This window comes from Anomalospiza imberbis, chromosome 2 (genome assembly GCF_031753505.1).
Source record: "Anomalospiza imberbis isolate Cuckoo-Finch-1a 21T00152 chromosome 2, ASM3175350v1, whole genome shotgun sequence".
NCBI classification, from domain to species: domain Eukaryota; kingdom Metazoa; phylum Chordata; class Aves; order Passeriformes; family Viduidae; genus Anomalospiza; species Anomalospiza imberbis.
The window spans coordinates 24737206-24761400 of NC_089682.1; the positions used below are offsets into that span (position 1 = coordinate 24737206).

At 39.4% G+C, this 24195-nt stretch overlaps 1 protein-coding gene across 3 annotated transcripts in view; it reads left to right on the forward strand.

Annotated features, from left to right (window-relative positions):
• COL4A2 (collagen type IV alpha 2 chain) overlaps positions 1-24195 on the forward strand; it is a 140399-nt gene that overhangs the window by 16382 nt on the left and 99822 nt on the right. For all 3 annotated transcript variants that reach the window (XM_068180135.1, XM_068180138.1, XM_068180136.1), the window contains exon 4: positions 23862-23942. In XM_068180135.1, coding sequence (XP_068036236.1) covers positions 23862-23942 — 81 coding nt within the window. The remainder of the gene's footprint in view (positions 1-23861; positions 23943-24195) is intronic.

Below are 24195 nucleotides of genomic sequence, written 5' to 3' on the forward strand. Positions count from 1 at the left end.
GTTTTTCCCCTTATTGGGGTCATACAGAGACTCTTGTATACTTGCATTCTACACTGGTAGCAACAGATCTTCCCATCCAGCACAGGTCATCATTAAAAGTACCATCACAAAGGCAGTTTATTTTTATTGTATTTTCTTTAAAATTCTGACATTATTAAAAGGTTGAATGTAGGTCTGTTACAGGCTACTAATACAAATTAGGGTTGGTCCATAATGCAGCTTCTTTTCTTTATATGCATGTGGATTAATTTGAAATTCTGGGTAATTTTGGGACAGAGTGCATTGTATTCCAGGAAGCCTGTGATATTATAAAAGACTTATCAGAAAGGCTACCACACTGTTTCAATTAGCTTAGAGATAATGTTAAATCCTTTAAGTTCAGCTGGTCTGGAGCTTGGTGGCTTTTTTCTTTTCTTTCTATTGTTTACTTTGTTGTTTCCTAATACAGGCTTCACAGGGTGAAGAGAGAAACAAACTGTGACACTTGATACCTAGGGAAAAAAGGTCATTCCACTGACAAGAGAATTGTTTACAATTGTTTACAAACAATTCTCCCCAGTTAGACTTTTTAATTAGTTTATAAAGGGTGAATAGAAAGAGGAGATTGTATGTTACCTAGCTGGGATGTTAGGGATGAAATAATGCAAAGAAACACTCACAAGTGTACTTAGAAAGAGCAGCTGTTCTTGGCCTGAAAGGATGAAATTGTGGTTACCATTCACTGGCAAGTATTATATTGTAAAGTTCATCCCTGGATACAATTGCTTTTAGGGCTGTTTCCTCTTTTGAGTTTAAAATCTTCCAAATCAAAAGTTTGTTTGATGATCTCTTTCTGATAAGACTATCAGGCAATTTAGTATTGTCATATTTGAAAATGGTTATTTCAGCATATATTGAAACATACACACCGTTGTCTGAATTCATGAAGAAGCACACAGTAAAGGCAGTTTTGGCTTTACTGGCTATTAAAAACCTATTCAGAAGTGTCCACCTTTTGGCTCAGGTCCTATTTTTTGTATAGAGAAGGTATTTTCTGAAAGGTTATCTTGCCTTGGACAAGGTTGGTGGATTAATCAAACTGGAAGTTTGGCCTATCTGTATTATCTTGTATAACGTATGTCATTCATCCTACATGGAAAAATAATCCCTTCTGTGAATTTCTGTAATTATATTCTAAAGACTCACAAAGTTTACTTTCAAAGTCTTCTTTTAGGGAAAGAAATTGGGGTTCTTTCAGCTAATTAAAAAATACTGTGCAGATAAAGTACTCCAAATGATGTCTTCTTTTGCAAAAATAACCAGAGGTCACAGTATTGCTGGAAAGAAGGTTATACTACCAAAGTTAAGCATTTACTGAGTCAAGCATTCCAATGCCAGGTTCTTCTGGGAGGTATCCTAAGAAACAGAAGCCTTCCCTGAAGTACTATAAATTCAGTGATAATAAAATAATAATAGGATCTTCTGGAAACTCAATTTTAGAAAGTTATTTCACACTTAAGACAGTAAAATGCATCTTCTCAAGTAAATTGAGACTTTATCAGGCATGCATTTCTACCTCCTTGCATTTATTTTCATGCTTCTGTATGCATGGCACATATCCATCACTCCTTATGCTAGCTGCTAATACAAGAATTTCTCTACATTGTCAGGAAAAGATAAATTCTATATCTGAAAATCTTCTTGCCTACTTGTTGATAGAAATTGTTGACTTGATAAACACATTAATACAAGCTTTTCTCCTTCATAATGGTCCAAGTATTGAGGAGAGTAAATGTGCAATGTGAGATGCTTCAGAGAAGTCAGGTTTCAGAAGGGCTTGGCTTCCCTTCACCCTGCATTAGCTGAACAGGCTCTGCAGTAGGTCTAGGCTGGCTGAGGGGGAGGAGGTGCCTGCCAGGCACAGCTGAGCCTGTTGCATGGTGGATGGGTGTCTAGACAGGCACAGCAGGACCTGGTTCTCCTCTGGAGATGTCTCTGTCTCTTCCCTGGTTGCACAGTCAGCAATGAGTGTCAAACAGACCCTTCTGAGATGTTTCAGCAGCACACCTTGTCTTCCAGGCATCCATAGCCTGTTGTCATTGAGAAAGCACTGCTGGCTTCTGCATGGTGACATGGGCTCAAGGCTTTGCCTCTGAGCATGTTAAACCCCCAGGCACTTATCTATGGTTCTGAGGCTTTTGTTTGTCATGACCCTGCAGGGCACAGCTTAGCTGTGTTTCCTTGCAACCACATGCCCATGACAGAGGGGTCTTCTGCCTTCTCAAATCCATCCTTGGGGCGAGCCCACCAGGGAAGGCTGCTGCTAGCAGCGATCAGCATCTGCCACTTCCTCTGCTGAGGAAGCTTTGCCTGGTGCCAGGGGACAGGGACACAGGGATTCCCTAAGAGATGTGGCACCCCTGCTCTGCACTCTACAGGGATCCAGGGTCAAGTGTAGGAGGGAGCATGCTTGCTGAAGTGAAGTGCACTGTGTGTTTGCTACCTGGCTCAGCACCCCAGTCAGCAGGGAAGCAGGGGAGTGCCTCTGCACAAAGGAGCACAGGGGAGGATAAATACAGTGTGGTTCTTTTAATAATTTTTAAGCCTGAGTGCATCTCAACGTGGTGGGTTTTTGGTAAAGAAAGATCAGGAGACAGGAAGATGAAAGAAATCTAGTAAAAAATAACAGTGAGAAAATGAATTATAAAAAAGCAGCAACAGAAGGAATAATAGTGCTTTGTTTATTCTTTCCCTTTTAGCTTTGTGGGCATATAATAGATTTCCACTTCTTGCTCCTACTTTCTATTTTCTCTACCACCCACAGTGTCCTTTCATTGCCTCTCCAAAGAGGCCCAAGAGTGCAGCCACCCTGCGCAGACTAACCTGGACTCAAAGGGCAGCGTGATGTTGTAGTCTGAAGCCAGTCACTATTTGTATAGCAACATGACATTGCAGGAAAAGAGTTCAGTCATGCTGAATTTTGCTTCTGGTATTGCAAAAGCAGTACATCGGTGATGGAGTTGTGCAGATTGGATGGAACTAATTATATTAAGTTGTTCTATTAGAACTTGTAAGAGTGTTGCATGCAGAAGAGCAGGCTTTTTTGACAAGAAGTTGATTTGTATGAGGCTTCATGGAGCATTTATTTTTTATCCTTATGCATTCAGGTCACCTTCTTCCATGAGAAAAACAAGAAAAGGAAATATTTACCAAATTTCCTGTAGAATTTCCTCCCCCTTTCTTCAGGCATTTTCCTTTCTCAGCCTGGAAGAAACCAGCTGCACGGGTAGCATGAAATGTGCAGAAAACCCAATTTCATCTTTTTCCTTGGCTGACTGTGTTCTCTGTGACTACCTTTAGTAGTTTAAATAAGAAAAACCTTATAATTGTTAAGGTTGAAAAAAACCTTTTAAGATCATCAAGTCCTACTGCCTACCTAGCACTATCACCATGTTCACCGTTAAACCATGTCCTCCTCTGTAGGATGAAAGCTTCTCATCTTAAAGGTCTAAGGACTCCAGCCTTTCACTCTTAGTTTCCAGTTGGATGAGAGGCAATTCCTTTTCCCAGATATTGTATTTTCTAGATACATAGCAAGTGCTTCTAAAATCTCATACTGTGGACAGCTGAATAACTTACCAAGGCTTTTTGTAATTTGAAGGAATATGACAGAATACTCACGTTCACAGAATTTGGTCCAACTTATTATCCTCAATCTTAGATTTTACTGAGACCACCAACATACTACTGTCCAGGGCAGACAGTTATCTTTTTTTTCATCACTAATGATGACAACTGGGTTCCTAGTGTCACAGCACTGTTATTTATTTTCCCTGATGGGGCTTCATCATGCTTTTAATGAACATTAGTTAAAAACAACTGCTAGACAAATTCCTCTGGAAAATTCCGATTACAACAAGTATAGAGATAAGAGATAAGTTTAAAGCTAGTTTGCATACTTCTGCTCAAGAAAAAGCAGCAGCACAGAAGTTACTTGATGTGACTATTTTTAGTGCAGTCAGAAGATTCAGAGTAGCTGTCAAATTTTTTTTTAATGTCCTCCTTTAGATTTTAGGTTTATTTATTCTGTTTCCTGCAAGTCAACACATTTTGTTCTCCAACTTAGTCCTGCTGTTATAACTGCCTCATCTTTATGCTGCTTACAGCAATTGAATACTCTAAATTATCTGCTTTATTGTTATAGTCTTTCCACACACAGGTGTCAGGAGTAACACCATTGAATCTTTTCCCTTCATGGGCTGACACAAGTGACAGAACTCCAGATGTGTAATACCAAAGCTCAGTCTATGGATAGGCTACTCTGGGCTCTACTTCCTGATTTGGGGTGCATTAAGGAGCCAAATATTTGTAACTGTCGTTTTTCAGTCCACTTTCTTTTTTAGCCCAGTTTCTTGTGTGATTCTCAGACCATATTTTATAAAACAGCCCTATGGGCACACCACTTGAAAGTAGTACATGGGGACCAGCCAGAAACGGCAGCTTCCAGCTCAGCTCACTCGAGTCTCCCTCTGCACATAGGAAAATCAGAAGCACTCATTTCTACTGCTGCCTGCTAGCATGGGTGCACCTGCAGAGAAGCCTGTAGGACACCTGCAGCTCCAACTAAGGAGGCTGGAGCTAGGGCATTAGGGGAGTGAGTGTGTATAACAGGAAGATGAAAGAAGTGATTCCACAGCTTTGAATTCATCAATTCAAGCTCATCTGTAAATTCAAGGAATGGATACACCCATCTGTAAAGGCAAGAGCTGTTGCCATCATCAAGTAAGTCTGGGAACACCCCTATGTAATATTAATTCGTCACTGAAGTTCAGTTTCTTTCAGTTCAATGGCTTCTCTTTTTGTTTTTTTTTTACTTGGATGTAACTCAACTCCCTGTTTCTTAAATTGCTTTCTATCTACCTGCCAAATTAGAGACGCAAAAAAACAGGAAGAATGGAAGGAACCATTCTTACCATTATTAAATTAGAAAACCAAGTCCCAGAAACCTTTCTCCAGACTTTTTTTTTTATTATTTTTGAATACACTGCATTTACAGAGACAACTTTTAGCTTTGCTATTTTTGAGAAATTGAAGAAAATGATGTTATGTCCCTACATACCCCTAGTGTTTACATTTATCAAGTAAAGAATGACAAATATGCTAACTCATTTTTTCATAGTAAGATAAGTGGTAATGATGCTGTTCTCTAGTCCAGGCAACCCACAATTATTTGATGTTCAGCCACTCTGGAAAGTTCATTTTGCTGCCGGCTGTTCACCAAGGATCAGTCACAAAGATAACAGAGAATTGGGAGTTCTCAGGAATATTCTGTCTTTTGCAAATGAGTGAGTGAGTAAGTGAAGAATGTTTTTCTTTTCTGCATTGCTAGCCAAGAACTTTCTCCACATGCTTGTGGGACCTTTTGTTTTCCTCATACAGTAGGTATTGCCATGTCCCAAAGAATGAGAGACATTTAATGCCAGGAGAAAAAAATTTCAGTGCAGAAAAGCATTTTTAATGAAACAAGACACAAGTCCTCCATAGAAAATCTGTAGCCTCGATGAGATCAGATAGCGAAATTACACAAAAATGCTTTTGATATTCCACTGATGCTTCTCCCCTTTTGACCATCAATCTGATGCACAAGGCTGTGCTACAGCAGTAACATTTGCAGGCTCCAGCCATGCTTGGGAGACAGCTGGAATAGCCTTGCTGCTCTTCATTGCCTGCAGCCTTGTCAGTCCAACTTTTAGCCTTATCAGATCTCCCCAGCAAAGCAGAGCTGGGCAAGCTCCCTGAGGCAGAGAAGTCTCAGCACAGGCGCCTTGAGTCTGTATGGAGGCATGGATAAGAAACTTGCTTGACCTTTCTACCAGTACTATTTTCCTGAAGGTGTGGGCAACTTCTAATCTAAAAGAAAGGAAGCCACATTTCAATGATATTTAATACATTTAATGGAAAAGTATCTGAAAAACAAATTCTTCCTACTCAGAAACAAGAGATTAATAACTCAAGTGATCTATCATTTTGATATTTAAGATTTCTACACTTTATATTTACATAGAAAGTATGTTGCATTCATATAAATTTTTCTGGCTCTATAGATCTAAAACATAGTCAAAGCTGGGAAAAACCCAAGTTTACATTTTTGTTTGTATAAAAAAAAATTTAACATCAGGTTAAGTAAATTTTCCCAGTTTTGCTTATATTTTGTTTTGATATTGTTGCTGTCTCCTACCATGAACAATTACTTTTTGCTTTTTTTGAGCTTTTTTTTTGAAGGATTAGAAAAATATGAAAGCAGAAAGCATATAAATGCACTTATAGGCACTATATTGAACTTTCAGCATACAAATTACTAGAAGAATTGCAATGAGCTATTAAAAACCAGCAAAAGTGTTTGGTAGTACTGATATTGATCTGTTCCTCAGTTTGCAGCAAGGGGATGGACATGTGCCCTGCAGCAGGCAGATACAAAGGATATTTGTATTTGTCCTGAGCTTTGGGACTGAATCAAGCCACAAAACACATGCTACAGGTGCTGTGCTATGGAAACAGAGCTTCTTTAGAGTGAAACACAGTGACTGACATACTAACACAGTTTCAACACTGCAAATTAGTACTAAATGCTTTGGGAGCGGCTGTAGAAATATGAGCAAGAAGCTGCTTTTTTTTAAGGCTGGGTCCAGGCTGCAGACGTGGGGTGAGATGCATTGGGTTGGTGGGGGTCAGTAACAGTTTGGCTGATGGTCTCTTCAACTCCAGTGGCAAGTCAAGCAGTCTTTGCCCAGTTTTTTGAAAACTGCCCAAGCAGCATCCTTACTTTAGCCAGATCTGCAGTCCATCCATCCATGGACCACATATACACATTTTGCTGACAAAAGCCTCTATTATACATAAAGCTAGAAAGGTAAAGCTTGTGCTGTTCCTGATTTGTATTTCTTGTATAGAGGCACTCCACTGTCAGCGGTGTGATTTGACAGGGTGATTGCAGTAGCAGCCTTTCCTGGCTGAGCTGTCCAGGTGATAAATGACACTTCATCACAACCACTGTGTACAAGATAGCAGTGCTCCTAGATTTGATATCTACTTGTATGCATTGACTCTTTGGAGGTCTGTATTATCTTTGAGCTGAGATCATTCAGGAAGACAGATGTCTAACCCAACAGGGAATTCAGTGTGAGGGAAACCTCTCTGGCAAGAAGCAGTATAGGTCAGAATCAATTTTAGCTTTGCTTATGAAAGAAAAACAACCCATCCTGCAGAACCAAACAAAGTGCACCAGTTTGAGCCTCCACCCAGAAATCTGGCAATCTAAATTACGCTCTCTTATTGAGCAGTACTTCCCTCCGCAGGAACAATGAATCAAACAAAATAAATAAATCTTTACACTTCCCTGTTCTTTCCACCTCCCAATTAATCATACGTCATTTTTGAAAACCTAAGCAATCCACAGCAGGAGGCAAAACTGCCATCTCAGAGCGAGTTCGCAGCCCTGTCATATCGACGTCCAGGAGCAGGGGATGGGGGCTGCGGTGGCTTGCCGTTCCCGGCCCAGAGGAGCGGGGAGCCCGAGCCTCGCGGGGCGAGCGGCCGCAGCCGCTCCGCCGCGGCTGCCCGCGCGTGTCCGGCCGTGCCGGGCCGCACCGCGCCCTTGCCGCCCTCGCTGCTGCTCCTGCTGCTGCGGGAGCGGTGCCTGCTGCGCCCGCCGCCCCTTCCTGCCCACTCCCTTCCCCGGCTCGCAGCTCCTCCGTGCTTCTGGTGCTTTGCAGAAAGTGCAGCGGTGCGGGGACCCACGCAGAGCCCCAGCCACGCAGAACGGACTTACCAAATTAAGTGTATTTCCTTTCCTAGGGGAAAAAAATAAAAGAAGAAATAATCTCCTAGGAATCTTTTCCCCCACATAGACACATTTTTCTACTTCTTGGGACAAGAACAATTTATCGGGACTATTATTTACCCCAAGATAGGTACCCAATTCTTTGCAAATATGTTTTGGCATGCCATTTTCTACACTCTTTAACTTAAAGGGTTTTAACACAAAGGTCCAAAATGCTGGAAAATAAATGTTCAGTTAAACATGATAAAGCCTGCTCCATTATTCCCTTCCCTCACTAGCAGATGCCAAGAGATGATGTTTCTTTTCTAGGCTGTGGAGAAGACTTGTGGTCCATAGAAGTCCTTGAGAAAGAGCTGCTTTTCAGATCTCTGCTTTCTTTGGAGAAAGTGACTGATTTTGTCCAAGTTCTTGTTGTTGCATGAGCAGTTTTGAGTTCTGACATGTCTGGTTAGCATTTCCATGATAGGAGATTCTAAAGTTACTGGGTTTGAGTTCTTATGCTATGCTCTCAGCTTTACACAAGATCCAGAGGTGAGGAATTACCACCAAACAGATCAAGTTTCTAGCCTGAAAGCAAGTTGTGAAATTACTGCAGATGGCCTGCCAGTACAGGATTTCTGGTACCGTTTCACAGAGCATCAAATAGTCCCAATAAGTTTCAGATAAGTACTCTGCAGTTTGGATGCTTATCTTTAACTCCTGATCTTTTGAAATTTGCCCTGATGCATTTCAAGTCTGTGTCCTTTAAACAGATCTTCTTCTAAATGAGATGATTAAAATTTCTTTGTGTCTTTTCAGTGAATCCATGTGTTCATTTATCGTCCCGAGGGAAGACTAAATTAACCGTGCTGCCATTCCTTTAAGTATTACCAAATGACATTATTTATACTAGATTTAGCTGTAAATCCCTACTTTCAGGGGCAGTGTGTCCCAGAAAACTGCAAAAAGGATGTTTTTCTCTCTATATTTGAGGCATGAATAACATCAGAGAGAGACATCTTTCCTTTAGAATCTCAGAGGATAAGAAGTTTGAAGACTGAAATAATGTAAAGGTATTTCTTTAAATGTCTTTTGAAAAAGGGTGAAGGATAGCAGATAAAAAATATTTTCTTTTGAAAGTTTATCATTGGAGGTTCTGTATCTCTTCATTACCTACAGCATTCTCATCCCCACCACCACCAACCATCCCACCCTTTTGCTGGTAGTTCCCTCCAGGGCTGAAGGTCTCTCTTTTCTATGACTTCCTTCCTTCAAATTCTCTCTTCACATTTCAGTGATGTAAAACAGCCAAGATAAGAAATGGCTGTCTCTTCCCAGGAGGAGGCTGACGGATATGCAATTCAGAAGAACAATTCCATTTTTCCTACTGTGTTCCTAGGATGGGGGTTGGTGGGGAGTGGGGGAAGCGGGAAGTTAACCTCACTTTTGCCAGCTATGCCAGCTGTTGCCATCAAAATAGACACAGCAAAGTACATCAGCATTTTACTGCTCTCTTCCTGAAAGAATAGAATAGTTAAAATAAGATGAGATATGGAACAGGGATGGCTAATAACTTGTACGTTTGGTCAAAATACAAAACCAAATAATTGTTTGTATCATGTATCCTCTTACTCTTTAAGCATCTGGCATAAACTGTTGTCTTTAGTCATGTTTCATCTAGGTCCCTTGTTGCTAGAAAGAGAGGACTGGAGAGTTACCACTGGGGTATAATAGTTACATTTGTTGTGGTTTTTTACAAAGAAAAGCATACTGGGCTTTGGGACTGTAAGAGTTAAAGAAGGATATTTGTGTGGAGGATGAGGGGTTTGTTATTGTGTGATTTTAAGAGTAGCTTTTTACATGATTTTTATATTTTTGATGTGGATTAATGAGGAAAACACAAGAAATAATGTTTTCTTACTTACCTAAATATAATAAAAACAGCAGAAGCAGAGAAAAACTTACTTGCCTTGGGATCCTAATTCACATTGTTGCAGGAATTCACAGGCAAGAACATCACATTTTATGATGGTAAGGAAGTTCTCCAGTAAGCAAGAAGAAGCTGGGTTTCCATGATTAAGGGATACAGTTGGATTTAGTGGGACAACAGAGTTCAGGCCAACTGGCTACTTGCAGTGGGAGATTTTTTGAGGATGAATAAGAAAAAGCAAGGCATTGAAATGTCACAAGAATTCCTGAGAAATATTTTACTATAGCTACCCTTCATCTTTCTCAGTAAGTAGGAGAAGTACATAAAGGGTCTTAATTATTACCATATTAAGATCTTCAAAGATTCTTTTTGTCGTGCCCATATTATTAGTATTTTTCTTTGCTGCATCAGTGGTGACCTAGACTCAGAATCTGGCTTGTGTGTAATAAAGAAGTACAGGAGCACCAATAGGAACAAGCACTCTCCTAAGATACAAAAGCCAATGTTCTCTGTAGCAGTGGGCAGCAGGAATCACTAATGCCACAAAATAAGGCTTAATGTTAGTGTGACTGTAACCTACTTTAGGGAGTTAACCAAATGATCTGACCTAAGTGTTGTACAGAGAGAAGGAAAGAGCATGTGAATGATTAAGGAAAGTAATGGGCAACAGTCACAAAACTCCAGGGAAATTGAAATATTATGCTTGAATTATCAGAACGGCAGAATAAATGTTCTTTAGTGGACACTGTGTGAACGTTGTAGCACTCTGAGAACTGTAGAGGAATGGTCCAACTGTGCAAAAAGATTGTACTTGAGCAGCATCACAAAAATTGAAACCAAGTTAGCAGCTTATCTGGGATCTCTGGCTACTGTGAAGCTTTTGCCTGAGTGGAACCCAATTCATCAGGAAAAACAGAAGAGTAAAGACAGAAGAAAGGCTATTATATTTCACAGCTGGAAAATTAATAACACTTGTTTATGTGTAAGTACACACTAAGGAAATAAAGTGGATGAGGTTTGGAGGGTTGGGAGTAAATGCTCCCAAGACTTGTTTTACCAACTTTCCAATTCAGTAAAACAGATCCCAGGATCTCGTGACTAGAGAAACCCTCTTCTTACCTTTCAAGATACAAAAGGGAAGAGACTATAAATTAAGTAGTATAAACAGAGAATGGGAATTTTCTGTGAACTATTGCTCAGCTTGTTAGATGAAGAAATGAAGTTCTAGTTATGCAGCTTGCAGGCACCGAACAAAACTTATCCCCTCAAATGCATGCTTGGTGAGATTCATCTCTGTGAACAGCAGATGTTGCTGACAAAGTGTGACCAGACTCAAAACCTCATTACTGATCCAGCTTATGTCACTACTGTTGCCATTTCATGAAAAAGACCTGCCTTTCAAAAATCAACTGGAATAATTTCTTAGACGTTAGAAAAATGGAACACAGAAGGAAGGATCTAGTGAAGAGGTAGCAATGAAACTGTTTACCTAGCTTTCAGCAGGTGAAGTGTTGAGTTTATAAAAGTAAATGGTGAGAGATTTATTCTTCCAGGAGGGGATATATAGTAGAGTCCTTCTATAAGCTTAATGCATTTGAAATCTATTCTGTTCACAAAATATAGTGTAGATACTGACTTTTCCATTATCACAGAAAAGAAAGACAAGACAAATATGTGATTTTTCTTTACCTTCTGGTGCCTGAAAATGAAGCTGTGGTTTTTGTGGTTGAGCAAAGGGTCACTGGAAAACAGTCTTTATGGTTGAGCCATACATATAGTAATGATTCACTAGAGGCTTGATTCCTCAATCTACATGGGGAGAGCTGCTTTCCTCTACTTGCTTTGGAGTTTAGCAGAGTCTTGCATCTTATGTCAGAGAAAAGCCATTGGGTTTTTGTGTTTCACATCTTAGAGAGGCCAGACCAGTGCCATTATAAGATGGTAACTAGAAGAGACCAGCAGTCTTATTACTGGTCTTTAATCTGAAGATCTGTTCTGAACAGAGGCATGAGATACAATCTGTGAGGTTTCAAGAAGGCAAGCAAGGAGGTAGAGCTTGGATTCATTGTTGTTGTTGTTGTTGTTGTTTTGTTCTTTTGTTGAACATGAACACTGCAGTCCCGGGTTATTTTCACACCATTACTGATAAAGTATTTCTAAGATCCATTCTTGGTCTTTGGTCATTCTTTCTCAATATCATTATGTTGAGCTGGCATCACCTATGAGGAGTTTCATAGAAAGCTGCTTATAGCAAGCTGTATACATACATCCAGTCTTCTGGTTGCCTCTGATAGACTTCAAATTCATGGCTGTTCTTCCTGGGTTAGGTGGGGTGTACATCCCATACAGAAACATGGTTTGAATAAAGCATCAGTTACCAGTTTCTAAGACCTTTGAGCTTGATGAGCACTCTGCGATTTGTTCCATCTCTTCTAAGAGTCAAGCTTGTATCATGAGTCAAGATTGTATCACTGCATTCAGTGAGCTATAAATGTGTTACTTACTATTTTCTTGTCTATTTTCTACTCCTTACTGCCAAGACATGAGCATTTCTGAATTTTGTAGATCTGTTTGCAAAATAATAAGCATGTCATGAAAAAGGATGTGAAAGAGAAGCCAAATGACATTCTTAAGTCAGTTTAAAGCTTGATATTTGGTTGTTTATAATCTCAGCATGTTAGTTGTTTGTACTATGATAAGAGCATTTTTGGTGTGGAGACTGAGCGACAAGACTTATTGCAGCAATGCAGACAGTGTTTGTCTGTTGGTTAGGGAAGTGGACCAGAAAGCAGGAAAATCTGGGTCCTAGACCAAGCTGAACCAGTGACTCATCAAACTCTGGGAAAGTGCATTTAACCCAGTTCTGCAGCATTGCAGAAATCAGCTCAGCTGTCAAACTGAACCAGAGCATGCTTTAAGTCACAAGTCAGTGGTAATATGGGAAAGATGAACCCTTTTTTTCATTGAGTAAATAAATGTAATTTCCATATTACCATATCCTGAGCCAATATTTCCCAGTATGGCTGTGGTAATGTTCTTGGGATATCAAGGGGATATTTTGAAGGAAGTGAAACCTCCCCTGTTCCCCCTTGCAAAAAAAAACCAAACAAAAACCAATAAAACAAACAAACCTTCCCACTCTTCTCATTAAAATGATGTGGAAATAGATATGCAGGATGAAGAAATATCCAAAGAATAAGCTGTCATTTATTTTTTAGGATGCAGTGTAACAGTTCAGTCATTCCAGGTTTCTGATTTTGTGATCTACAGATACAGATACAGATACAAATACAAATCTGTATTGAGATACAGATTTTGACCCCTAACTAGGAACGCAATTGAAAGAGCTCTTTGGCAGAAGAAAGGAAGGTATCATATGAGTTTTATGAGTAAATGTTTTAAGACATTTTCTTAATCAAAAGTAAATAGATGAGAAAAGAGATTATCAGTGATAGTTGACTACCAGTTTTTATATCCACAAGAGCCACATTAGTCTTTTCTTTGTGAATATGTTCTTCTGTTAGATTACCTTCCTTAACCTCATTACAAATTTCACAGATGTCTGTATATAGTCCTGATGTCAGATCCTCTGCTTTATTTGCTAAACCTGTACTAAAGGCTTTTACCAGTGGCAACACTGATCACCTTGGAGCAGAGGCAATAAGGCTCAGGGAGGAGGTTAAGTTTTGCAATCAAAAGTGGAAAGTAAAATGGGTCAGTACGAAAGCTAGCTCTCATGGGCTTTTTCTTGACTGAAATAGAAAGGAAATGGTGGGTGAAGCATCTGACCAAGCAGTTAGCAGTAAACACTTCCATCATCAAATGCAGTTCTTTTTCCAGTTTGCAAATCTCTTACCCATTCTTCTTACTTTTAAGGGAATACCAGTCCTGTAGCACGAAGCAGTTCTGAAAAATTGCATAGCAAATTTCCACATTTAATATTTCCACTACAGTCATTTGTCTAACAGCCAACTCTGAAAATTGAGCCAGGGCTGTAAAAGTTATACTGGACTGGATTTACCCATCAGCATATATGACAAATGCAGTGTCAGCCAATCTGTGCCATCACTGATAAACCTGTGCAAATCCATTCCTTCCAAATCATGCTGTCAGGGATAGTTCCATACTTCCAGTTCTTGGTAGATATTTCTAATTGTGATTTACATAATTCTGCAGGAAGAATTTAAATTCATCTTTCGTGCTTTCTTTATTATATCTGATTCTGCAGGCACAAGAAGATTTCAAAAGGCCATTGAAAACCATTGCCAATTTCATCTCTCCCAAGGGAATAAAGAACTCCCAGGATCTCTTAAGCATTCACTTCAGAACCAGATCAGCACGTCTGAACCATGTCTGAACCATGACTGTAAACAGAATGATGTCTGTAAACAGTTATCAGAGGAAAACAAAGTTAACAAATTCAATTGATAAAAGCAGTTCAGACACAATCAAGCGTTTTTAAGTAATTACAGATGGGAATAAAACAGGAATAAAATCTCAGTGGTTATGCTCACATTTTGGGAAACCCTGGCACCATTGCACTGCACAGAAGAAAGGACAGATGCTGCAGCCATGTGAACAGCTGTACAGCTGGTTTCTGTCAGTCCCCTCCCCACGAGCAGAGCTAATGCAGTTGCACTGCTGCTGGTTCAAAAGTAAAAAAATCTTTCCTACATTGGCTGGTTGGTTTGTCCTTAGTGTAATAGGCACAGATGAGTTCTCAGAAATACTGGTTGCCTATCTGAAGTATGATTAGCAACCTTTAAGACTTACCAGTCACAAAGAATAATATGTTCTTAAGTTTCCTGAGTCTGCCAATTTACGTAGGTGAGTAAACTAGACAGGTCAAATAACTGGCGTGGTTTATAAATAGACTAAAAAAAATCTCCATATATAGACTAGTATCCAGACTTTCTATTGTTTCAAGCAAATGATATCATTATTTGGATGTCTTTCCAAAACTGAAAATGACTAGACTTCGGAAACCAGAAGCAGTTAAATATAGAAATTGCTACTTTAATGAATGCTGTGTTTCATTATTATGCTACTAGTATGCGAACAAATGTCTTTCTGTTCTTAGGGATGGGAAAGGAGGTTTTATTCTACTAATATAAGATATTGCACAAAAGCCAAATTCAGATTAAGGGTTGATAGTGTCTTTGACTTCATTCCTTTATGGAAAATATTCCACTATAACTGCACATATCAAGATAACACTGTCCACTAACTTGCACCTTGCATAAGCCTTGAGCAGATCAAATACAAAATGCACTGTGGTTTGTATAAATAAAATATCAGAATAAAAATTAAAAATTAAAAGAGAAACAATCTGTGCTTTTCAGTGTCCCTAACAAGTGATTATGTCTACTTCGCCAAGTCACAATAAAATCACAAAATTAAGTCAGAGGACTTTTTTCATTGCTGATAACTAGAAAACACTTCTGACTTCTGTAATACTGTTTTTGGAACCACCTAAGTAGCTTCTATGGAGATGCATTTAATTTCTAGAGGTGGGGTGTTGAGAACAAGGACTCATGTTAAGATGCCCCAGCACTCTTAGCCTAAAACCACCATCTTTTAGATGAGGAATATCATGTTGAATGTTAGATGAGAGTCTGTTGCCTCATAAGAAAAGATAATAGTGAAATAATACACATGTCTAAAAGTATTGCTTTACACAGATGGGATCAAGTTTAACAGGATATCAAATTTTAACTTAGGAATACAGATTTTACTCTAGCTACTGCTGCATCCTTTACATTTCTTTCAGATTTAGCTTAAAAATTCTGTTTGAACAAAGAACTGGGTGACACGAAGTCACCTAAATTTAGGCATCAACATATTCAGGAGGTGTCTGAGTTCTCATTATAATCAAGGAAGTCAGTGGGCTTGTAATAATTAATGTAGGTATCTTTGCTTACCTTTATTAATACATTTCCAGCTTCAAAGTCTTACTAGGGTTATACCTGTGGGTTGTTTTTTCTGCAGGCAAACCCAATTCTGGCCTTGGTAAAACAGAGCAACACTTTTATTCCCTTTTTGTAATCATTGTGGGCTGTATATATCACTTCATGGCTGTGTAATATTTGCCCCTTTGTAAGATGTAAGAGACATTTTAACCATGGTTGCACACTCTTCAAAGAGCTTAGTTTTCCTGCAGTATCACCTGTCTCCTGCTACCATATATTCAAGCCTTAACTGATGACTAAAACAACATTTGTTGTTTCTTTAGGCAGGCTCAAATAGACAAGTGCCAGATGATGTTTTTCTTCCTTTTCTGGATGCAATTTTGTCCCAGAAAAAGCCTTTTGCATCTTAACCCTCCTTCATTAGCTCCCGAAAGCTGGAGCATTTTCATGCAGAGACCTGGGGCAGCCTTTTAGGATTCCCTTTCCCATGGCATTACAGATTCTTCAAAAATAAGCAGGAATGCTATATTTTTCTCTAGGGGTCACTTTTTTTTCTTATTTTTTGACATTTTTAAGTGTTTTAACTGGGTTTTCATATCTTATTATTATATGATAATTATGATTATTAATTATTATATGATTAAATATGATTATTTCATATCTTATCCTCTTTTGTAGCATAACATATAATCACCTCGTGATGGAAAAAAAAAGGAAAAATATGGCTAAATTCAGCTTCATTACCTGTAAAATATTAGACTTCCATTCTCAGACTTCTTGACAGAACACTGTGTCACAACATATGTTGCTTGCTTCAAAATGTGCTGTTTGCAAGCAAACTCACGTTGGACAACTAGGCAAGACCCCTGGACAGTTATTCAAATATCTATGCTTTATATGTAGGCAGCTTTTAAGCATTACTCTTTGCCTGCCCTCTTTAAGAGTTTTGGTGGTTTTTTTTGTTTTGTTTTCTTTTTTTAGTGCCTACTATATCATAGCATCTCTTTCTGGATTTCATCTGGTTTTCTGGTTTTCTGTGTTTGGATGAAAGCCACAAAATTAGAAATGGATTTATGAAAATGTGATGGATAAGTTCACACTGTATCATATCTAGCTTCTGCCCTTGTTCCAAGGCAGTGTCTCCAAACGGAGACAAGAGAACTTTATAATCTGAAGGGGGACAGTAAATAGTACCTCAAATAAAGTGAACATGTGGAGCTGTGAAGTTTCACTTTGAAATGAAACTATGCAGCCTTCAAATCAAGGCTGCATGCCAGAAGGTTCATATAATCAAGAGTCACAAGCAAGTCCATAAGAGGAAAGTCTTTTAGAGCTTCATTTCTGAGAGATACAGAATTCATATTTCCCATCTCTGGTTCCAACATACTTGCTGAGACACCCTTGAGAAGATCAGCTTCTGTCTGTTGGGGTCTCCTCAGCATTGGAGACATACAATACTTGCCCTTCCTTTCCTCACTCCAGACATCAAACAAAGGCATCCCAGTCCCTGGGAGGAGTAGTGCTTTTGGGTACTTCTCCTTTGTTGGCATTCCTATGCCCATCAGGACTCAGAGCTGAAGCAAGCCGCTTGCTTTCTTGGAATCCTGCTTCCCAGTTTTCTTGATACACTGCATGAGAGGAAGAGGGCATGTGAAACTTCATACCAGTTTTTAATACATATTTGATTGCCACAAGTACAGTTCTTCTAATTGCATTGGGAAGACTCCATTAGGCAGAGTTTAGGAGACCAGCTCTCTTCATACAGCTGGAGGGAAGTATCTTTGTATTCTTCCTGGGACCAGTTTCCTCCTCCAGACTTTTTTCATTGAAGGATATGTAAATACATGGCTCCCCCTACTTTTGGTGATAAGTGTAAACATTCATAAGATTTTGAGGTCACGCACTAAATTATTCTAGTTGCCATGCATCCAGTCTGGAAAAATTTCTGGCTCTCATTCAAATATGAAAGAAAGAATTAGTTCTTAGCGAAATAATTCTCAGAACAGTTGGAGAGAGGATCCACACCCACGTCTTTTCCTTCCTCTCTGACCATGCCAGTTATCTCTCCCTTTCCCTGGACAATTAAGGTCTTCACAGTGGTCTTACTGCCCCATGCACTAGAGGGACTGTTGGCAGGCGGTTTCAGATGGCTGATTGCATCTTTGACATTGTAGCTCTGAGGAAAGACCAAGCCTGTTCCTGGGCAATCCAGGCCTTCTCCGCTGACAGCATTCTCAATACTTGTTTTGAGGGGTTGTTTATACATGTTTCTAGAGAAATAAGTTTGGTAACAGGCAACAAATGTTTTCAGCTCTTAAAGGAGTAAAATGTTGGGTTTGAGCAAAGACAACTGTGCTGTCACATTTGAATCTGATGAAGTTCTCTCTCTGGTGATGATCAGCAGCAGGAATCCTCTGTCATACTCCTGCTTTATTTTTTCTTCTTTCTTTTGAAGGAAGCAAAAAAATAATGTTTCTAAGTGAGGGCTGTATAAACCGAATTTGAAATTAATGTGCGTATTAACAGCTGAAGGTCAAATGTGAAAGCAGAGGTTCATACTGGAGGTGTGGCCTGGTCTGGTCTCCCTGGCACTGACACAGAGGCTGACTCTCAGGCATGCCAGGAATTCCCTCGGGACTTCCAGGCTGAAGCCTCACTTGAAGCATCTGAATGTGCTGCTCCAATGTGCTGTTCATTGCCCACTGCAGAGGCATGCAGTATGTCAGCACCTCCTGTCCTAGTTCAGTGTTTCAGCAAGCTCCTAAAACTTCTAAAACATGCCTTGGTGAAACTTGGGTGAGCAGAACGGGGCTTGTCAGCTCAGAGGTTAATGCACAACTACAACGTTATCAAAGATGTCGGTGTATGGAGTCTTTGATTCCAAGTTGCAATATTTTCATTATAATTTCCGCAATTATTTTTTGAGCTGTATATAAGGAAATGGCTTATATTTCCTGGTCTTTCTGTACTCACAGAACTGTACTTTGAGGTCTGTCTCTGGTTGCTTTTGTTCTTTGTTAGAATACCAGCCCTTGAAGTGGAGGTACTTGAATGGGCATGCAGAAATGACAGCTACCCAAATGTGGCCAAGATTAGCAACAAATAAATCATTAATATGTGGAAAGGTTTAAATAAAAATGTATATATATTTCTGTGTTTTTTAAGAGCTTGGCTGAAAGAAACTACATTTATATATTCTTGGCTGAAGATGTGTAAATACAGAAATAATATTGTTTGGAGACAAAAAAAAATATGAGAAAGCAAGAGGGCAGAACTTCTTTTGTGTTGGGACACCCGCATTGTATGCTTGCTATACATAAAAATGAGAAGTATTTACACTAGGCAAATATGCAAGCTTTACAAACATAGGTGGCACTTACTTACATGTTTTCTCTTGCTTTGTTTGAGCAGTGTTCATGTTCCTTGAACATGATGAATATATTCATCCCAGCACAGTGGCTGGGTAAGCCACCTCTGGAGATGCTTAGCTTTGAGCAGTGTGAACCTGACCAGTGTTAGATGTAACTTAAGATTTGCTGATTAAAGAAAACACCTCTAAGAACCTAGTGTTTCTTTATTTGGCAAAGTAACATATCACTGTTGTTATTTGTAATAATTCATGACTACATCACTGCAAGAAAAAGTGAATTACAATTCTATATTTTCTTGTTATTATCATTTGTACAAGTTCACTGTAAAAAATCCGATAAATTACACAAAAGGGCCATTAAGTTGCCTTTGCTTCTGTAGTTGGTATTCAGGAGTAAGCCTATCCTTCCTTACAAGCTTATCCCTTCTTACCCCACCTTCCCACAGGGACATGCCTGGTCAAGAGACCTGTGGTCTCTCCCCATGGGGGCTCCCAGTGGGCTTGTGCTCACAAGTCAGCATCACTGCTGCCTGCAGATGTCCCTGCGCTTGCTCTTAGTATATCCTCACTATTTTCATTCTTCACCTAATTTGATGTCCTTTTCATATTTTTTTTTATTTTCCAAATGGTAGTGCTTTTACCACCCTTGCACTATCATTTCCCTGCCTATGCTCCTCCCAAATAAACAACCTACTCTTAATTTATTTTTTCTCATTGGTCCAATTTTTTTTACACTCAAAAGTTATTTTTTCTGACATTATTACCTCTGAAATATTTTCTGTAATATGGTATTACCATTACAGTTGGCTGAATGAGACTGCCTTGCCTCCAAAGGCAGCCTTTTGACCCTGTGGGTCTCATTTGGAACATTAATGTTACACATTTCTGGATGGAATTACCATACTTTACTCTTGATTCTCCAGCCTCACCTTATGCACAGAAAGCTTGCACACCAGTGCAATGGTGTAGCTCATTTTGTGTTTGCAGATATATGTCTGCTCTTAAATAACGTTCTTCACACTCTGTTCCCATCAAAGGGTGTAGCTTCTTGTGAGGGTGAGACTTGGACACCTAGCACAGGATTCATCTCATGTGAAGCTGGAGATCTGCTCTGTAGACACGTCTCGACCAGTTACCCTGTGCTACATCTCTAATCCCCTTACCCTCCTATGATGAGATTTAGCTCCGGTATCTGAAATAGATCTGATGAGAGTCTCTGGGTGATCTAAAACAGCAGTCAGATGTTGTGCCTATATTGCATAAATCTTAAATGAGATCCTATAAACCCCATTTCTAGACGCTGCCTAAATCTGGACTTTTTGGAGATTAATAGGATTATGCAGCATCCAAAACATGAGAAAGACTTGGAACTGAAAGGCTTCTCAGCAGATACCTTCATACTTGAGGGCCAGTTCTTCCAGCTTGGTTACACAAATCCTAGAATATCGTTCTGGTGCAGGCACACTTGTCTTCATTTAACTGCATACTGAGCTAGTCAGGAAATTCAGCTCCCCCTCCTTACACTTTCTATAGGGGGTGGATCTCTCTGTGGAAGCTAGTCACCTCCACCCACCTTTGTGGTTGAGAGAAAGCAGTAGGAACTTTCTGGGAGAGATGCAGTCGGTCAGTTTAAATGCCAGTAAAAGGATGGGATGAAACATGTCCTAGATCTGACTGTTCTCGCCACTGACCAAAAAGGCTCCTGCTCAGATCAAAACAACCACACTGGGTTGTCACCATTAGTGTTATGTTCCCAGAAATCTGTTTTCCTCAGGACATAAATAGTTGAGGACTTCAAAGTACATTGTCCATTGCTAAATTTGAAACTTTCAGGCTTTTTGCATTCTAATTATTGACTGATATATGTGCATTTGGTTTCCCTTCATCCCAGTTGTGGGCCCATGGGTATAACTGCTTTTAGCAAAGTTCTACAAGAATCCTTAACAGACTTATTTTTGAACATTAACAAGCTTGTAAACCATAATGTTTTCGACTGTAACCCCCAGTAATGTAAGATCAATCAACAGTGCAGTGATCTTCAAAAATTTATAAATATTCTAGATATTTATAATAGTGGAAGATAGTAGAAAATGCTGCCTGTGACTAAAAGTTCCCAGAGTCATTCCACTAGCAGTTGAAAAGTGAGGAGATGGAAATTAGGTAATAAAGAAAGTCCAGGTATAATCAAGAAGAGGTATATTACTGCTGATCTCAAATGCTTTCCCATTATGTTACCTACCTTTGGAGAATCTTCCAGATTTTTTTCATTATTTGCAGAATCTGTGTGCATAAAAGGATACAAAATGAGAAAATAATGAAAAAAAAAAAAAAAAGCTTCCTAAAATTGTGGAAGAAAACAATTGTGTCCCCATATTAGCTGCTGGTATTGTTACAGCATGCAAATTAAAATATTGAATGGTGGATAGTACACAAACAATAGACCTTGGACTTCCATTTGAAATAAGCATTAGCAGCCTCCAACAGATTACCAAATTTAGAGTCTGCTAATTAAAGAAATAAACTTATTGTTCTCATCATTTTTTTTTTCAGTAGGCAAAACTGAAAACCCACATGATCAAATTACTGTATTTGTCTGTTATTCTTAGGCTGGGATATGCTGTTGTTTACAGCACCAAGAAAAACAGGTTCTGAAAGTTCAAAATTGATTGTTACCAATTGCAGCACTACGTAGCACTGTTCTCCTTAAAGTACACCCACATCCTCCGGAGGAATATGATCACACAGGCCATATATCTGCATGGCATCCAGAAAAATTAATAGAGCTATACTCAATTTCAGAAAATGAACTGTGGGGGAAACTCCATTAAATGAAGGATACTGAGAAAAATATGTACATTTCATCTGCAAATAGTTTAATAAGAAATGAACTCCATGGAAATAGTGAGTTTGTGATCATCCAGATATTTAACTAAAAATGGACCAACATGAGCAAACTGCTGGAGTTCATAAAATTGTCTTAATTTAATATTTCCTCTAAACTATAGCTTAAACACAAAGCAGAATTCATAACATGATACAGAACTCTGCTAAATCCATTAAATACTTTACTGAATAAAACACCTGCCCTAGGTCAGGGCATGGTTTTACTTTGGTGGACTGCTTTGATCAGTATGAAAACCCTACCTCTTCAATTAAACATGAGAATTAAATATAAAGCTGAAACAAAATTGGTTTAGTATATAAAAGTACTTAAGATACAGACATGAACCTTCTCATGACAAGCAGAAGAACTTGTTTTGGGAACTTTGTATCGCTGTATGTTGTAAGATTAAGAGTCTGCTGTACAAATATGACCAAAGCAGGACTTAGGTAATGCTTGATGTCTGCTCCATACCTTTTATTCATTTGACTGCCAGGGAGGTATCCAAATCCCAGAGCTGTGTTTTCAGGTAGTGTGAAGGCGGAAATGGATACCTGAGAAATATGACCGAAAAACCTCAGGTATTGAGTAGAGGATTGCTTAGAGCCACATGACAGCTTTGGTCCCCTCTCTGTTTTAGCTCCTTAAGTTATCCCTGGAGGCAGGAATAGCAGCTGTCTAATCACTGTCTATTTATGAAACAGCATAGCAGTTCAGAGCACCCATCCTGTTTTGGAGCCTTGTTTATATCCCTTTCACCTCCCTTTCAAGAGATGATGGGCTCAAGCTCTGAAGGAGGCAGAAAAGGCACCATTTGCTTTGGCCAAGAGGAGAGCAAGTGACATGGAGCCTGACTGTACCCTACAGCTGGCTTGCCTTGAGGTTTCATCTGAGGAGCAGTGCATGTGAAATGCCCTGAATGAGGGATTCAGGTTTTCTGTAGCCACTAGACTTAGTCCTTCTCTCTTTTTCTTCTGACTGTATTAATTATTCACTGTGGGCCAAGTCAGGTTCAGAAATAGTGATGAGAAATCCCTTCCTCCTTTCCCAGATTACTTACTAGGCTCCTGGGTCATTTTCAGGGGTTCAAAACCCTGAACTCCAGTGGGCTGCAGGCGGGTCTTCACAACATTCCTAATCATTAAGTTACATTTATAAAAGTCACACCACAGCATGCACAGGATCTCTGCTGTTCAGATTTCTGAACAAGACTGACCGTGGCTGCTGCGTTCTGTGCAGGCACTTGCACGGAATATAATCTGATTTTGCCTGCCTGTTGAAGTCCATCCAAGGATTTCTGTGGAGCGGAAATATTTTGTGGTCCATATTTTGTGATCCATATAATTGTGGCCCAGGCCAACGTGGTTGTGGTCAGGCAGGAGAGATGTAACTGAAGACAATTACCTAAGGTGGGAGTGACTTCTAAATCACAGTGGTTGACTGCTAGCAAAGATTTTGTTCCTCCAGAATAGGTAGCCATAGAAGAGGAGAAAGCAGGAGCTCATGATTTTGAACATGATACCTACATCTTCCTTTATGTCCACCAATAAATATTTCAAAATACAGCAACCATTTGGAGCATGCATAGAAGGATGTGCTGCATTGTGACCTAGGACTTAGTCCATGTCCCTAAAGAATCCAAGCAGCTGCACTTCTGTGATATGATATCTATTGCATGTGTCGAAAAGATATGTGACATACTGCTCAGCATGGAGCTGCAGTGTTTTGAAAATGTGGAGGGAAATAAATGAAATAACATTATATTTCTTGATGCTGATCTCCAAGAACTGGACAGCCACTCATGGCTGCTTCTAAGCATATATTAAAGAGGTTTCAGCTGTACATCCTAGATATGATCCTGGTCTTTGCTTTAGCACTTCCCAGCAAGTCTGCTAATCAAAGCTGATTGTGCCATTTCAGATATTCTAGCTGATACCTTTTAACTTTTGTATTTTGTGTGTTCTGGTTTGCAGGGTGGAAAGAAATACACAGGACCATGTGGAGGCAGAGACTGCAGTGGAGGATGTCAGTGTTTCCCTGAAAAAGGAAGCCGTGTAAGTAACATTTTTTTCCTGTAGATCGTTCTTGGTAGTACAAGTTCAGTGCTGTATCATTTACTATAGGTGGACTTGCACTAGACTGCTAAGAGTGCTAAAACCATTATTGTTTTTCAGGAAAAAGTTCTTGTTGTTTCATCTTACTTTCTCACAGGCTTGTAGATTTGAAGAAATGCTTTGTTGTGAATATCTTGTTATTATATGTAGCAGGCACTTATCTCAAAGATGAGGGCCAAGGGACTTGGTGGCC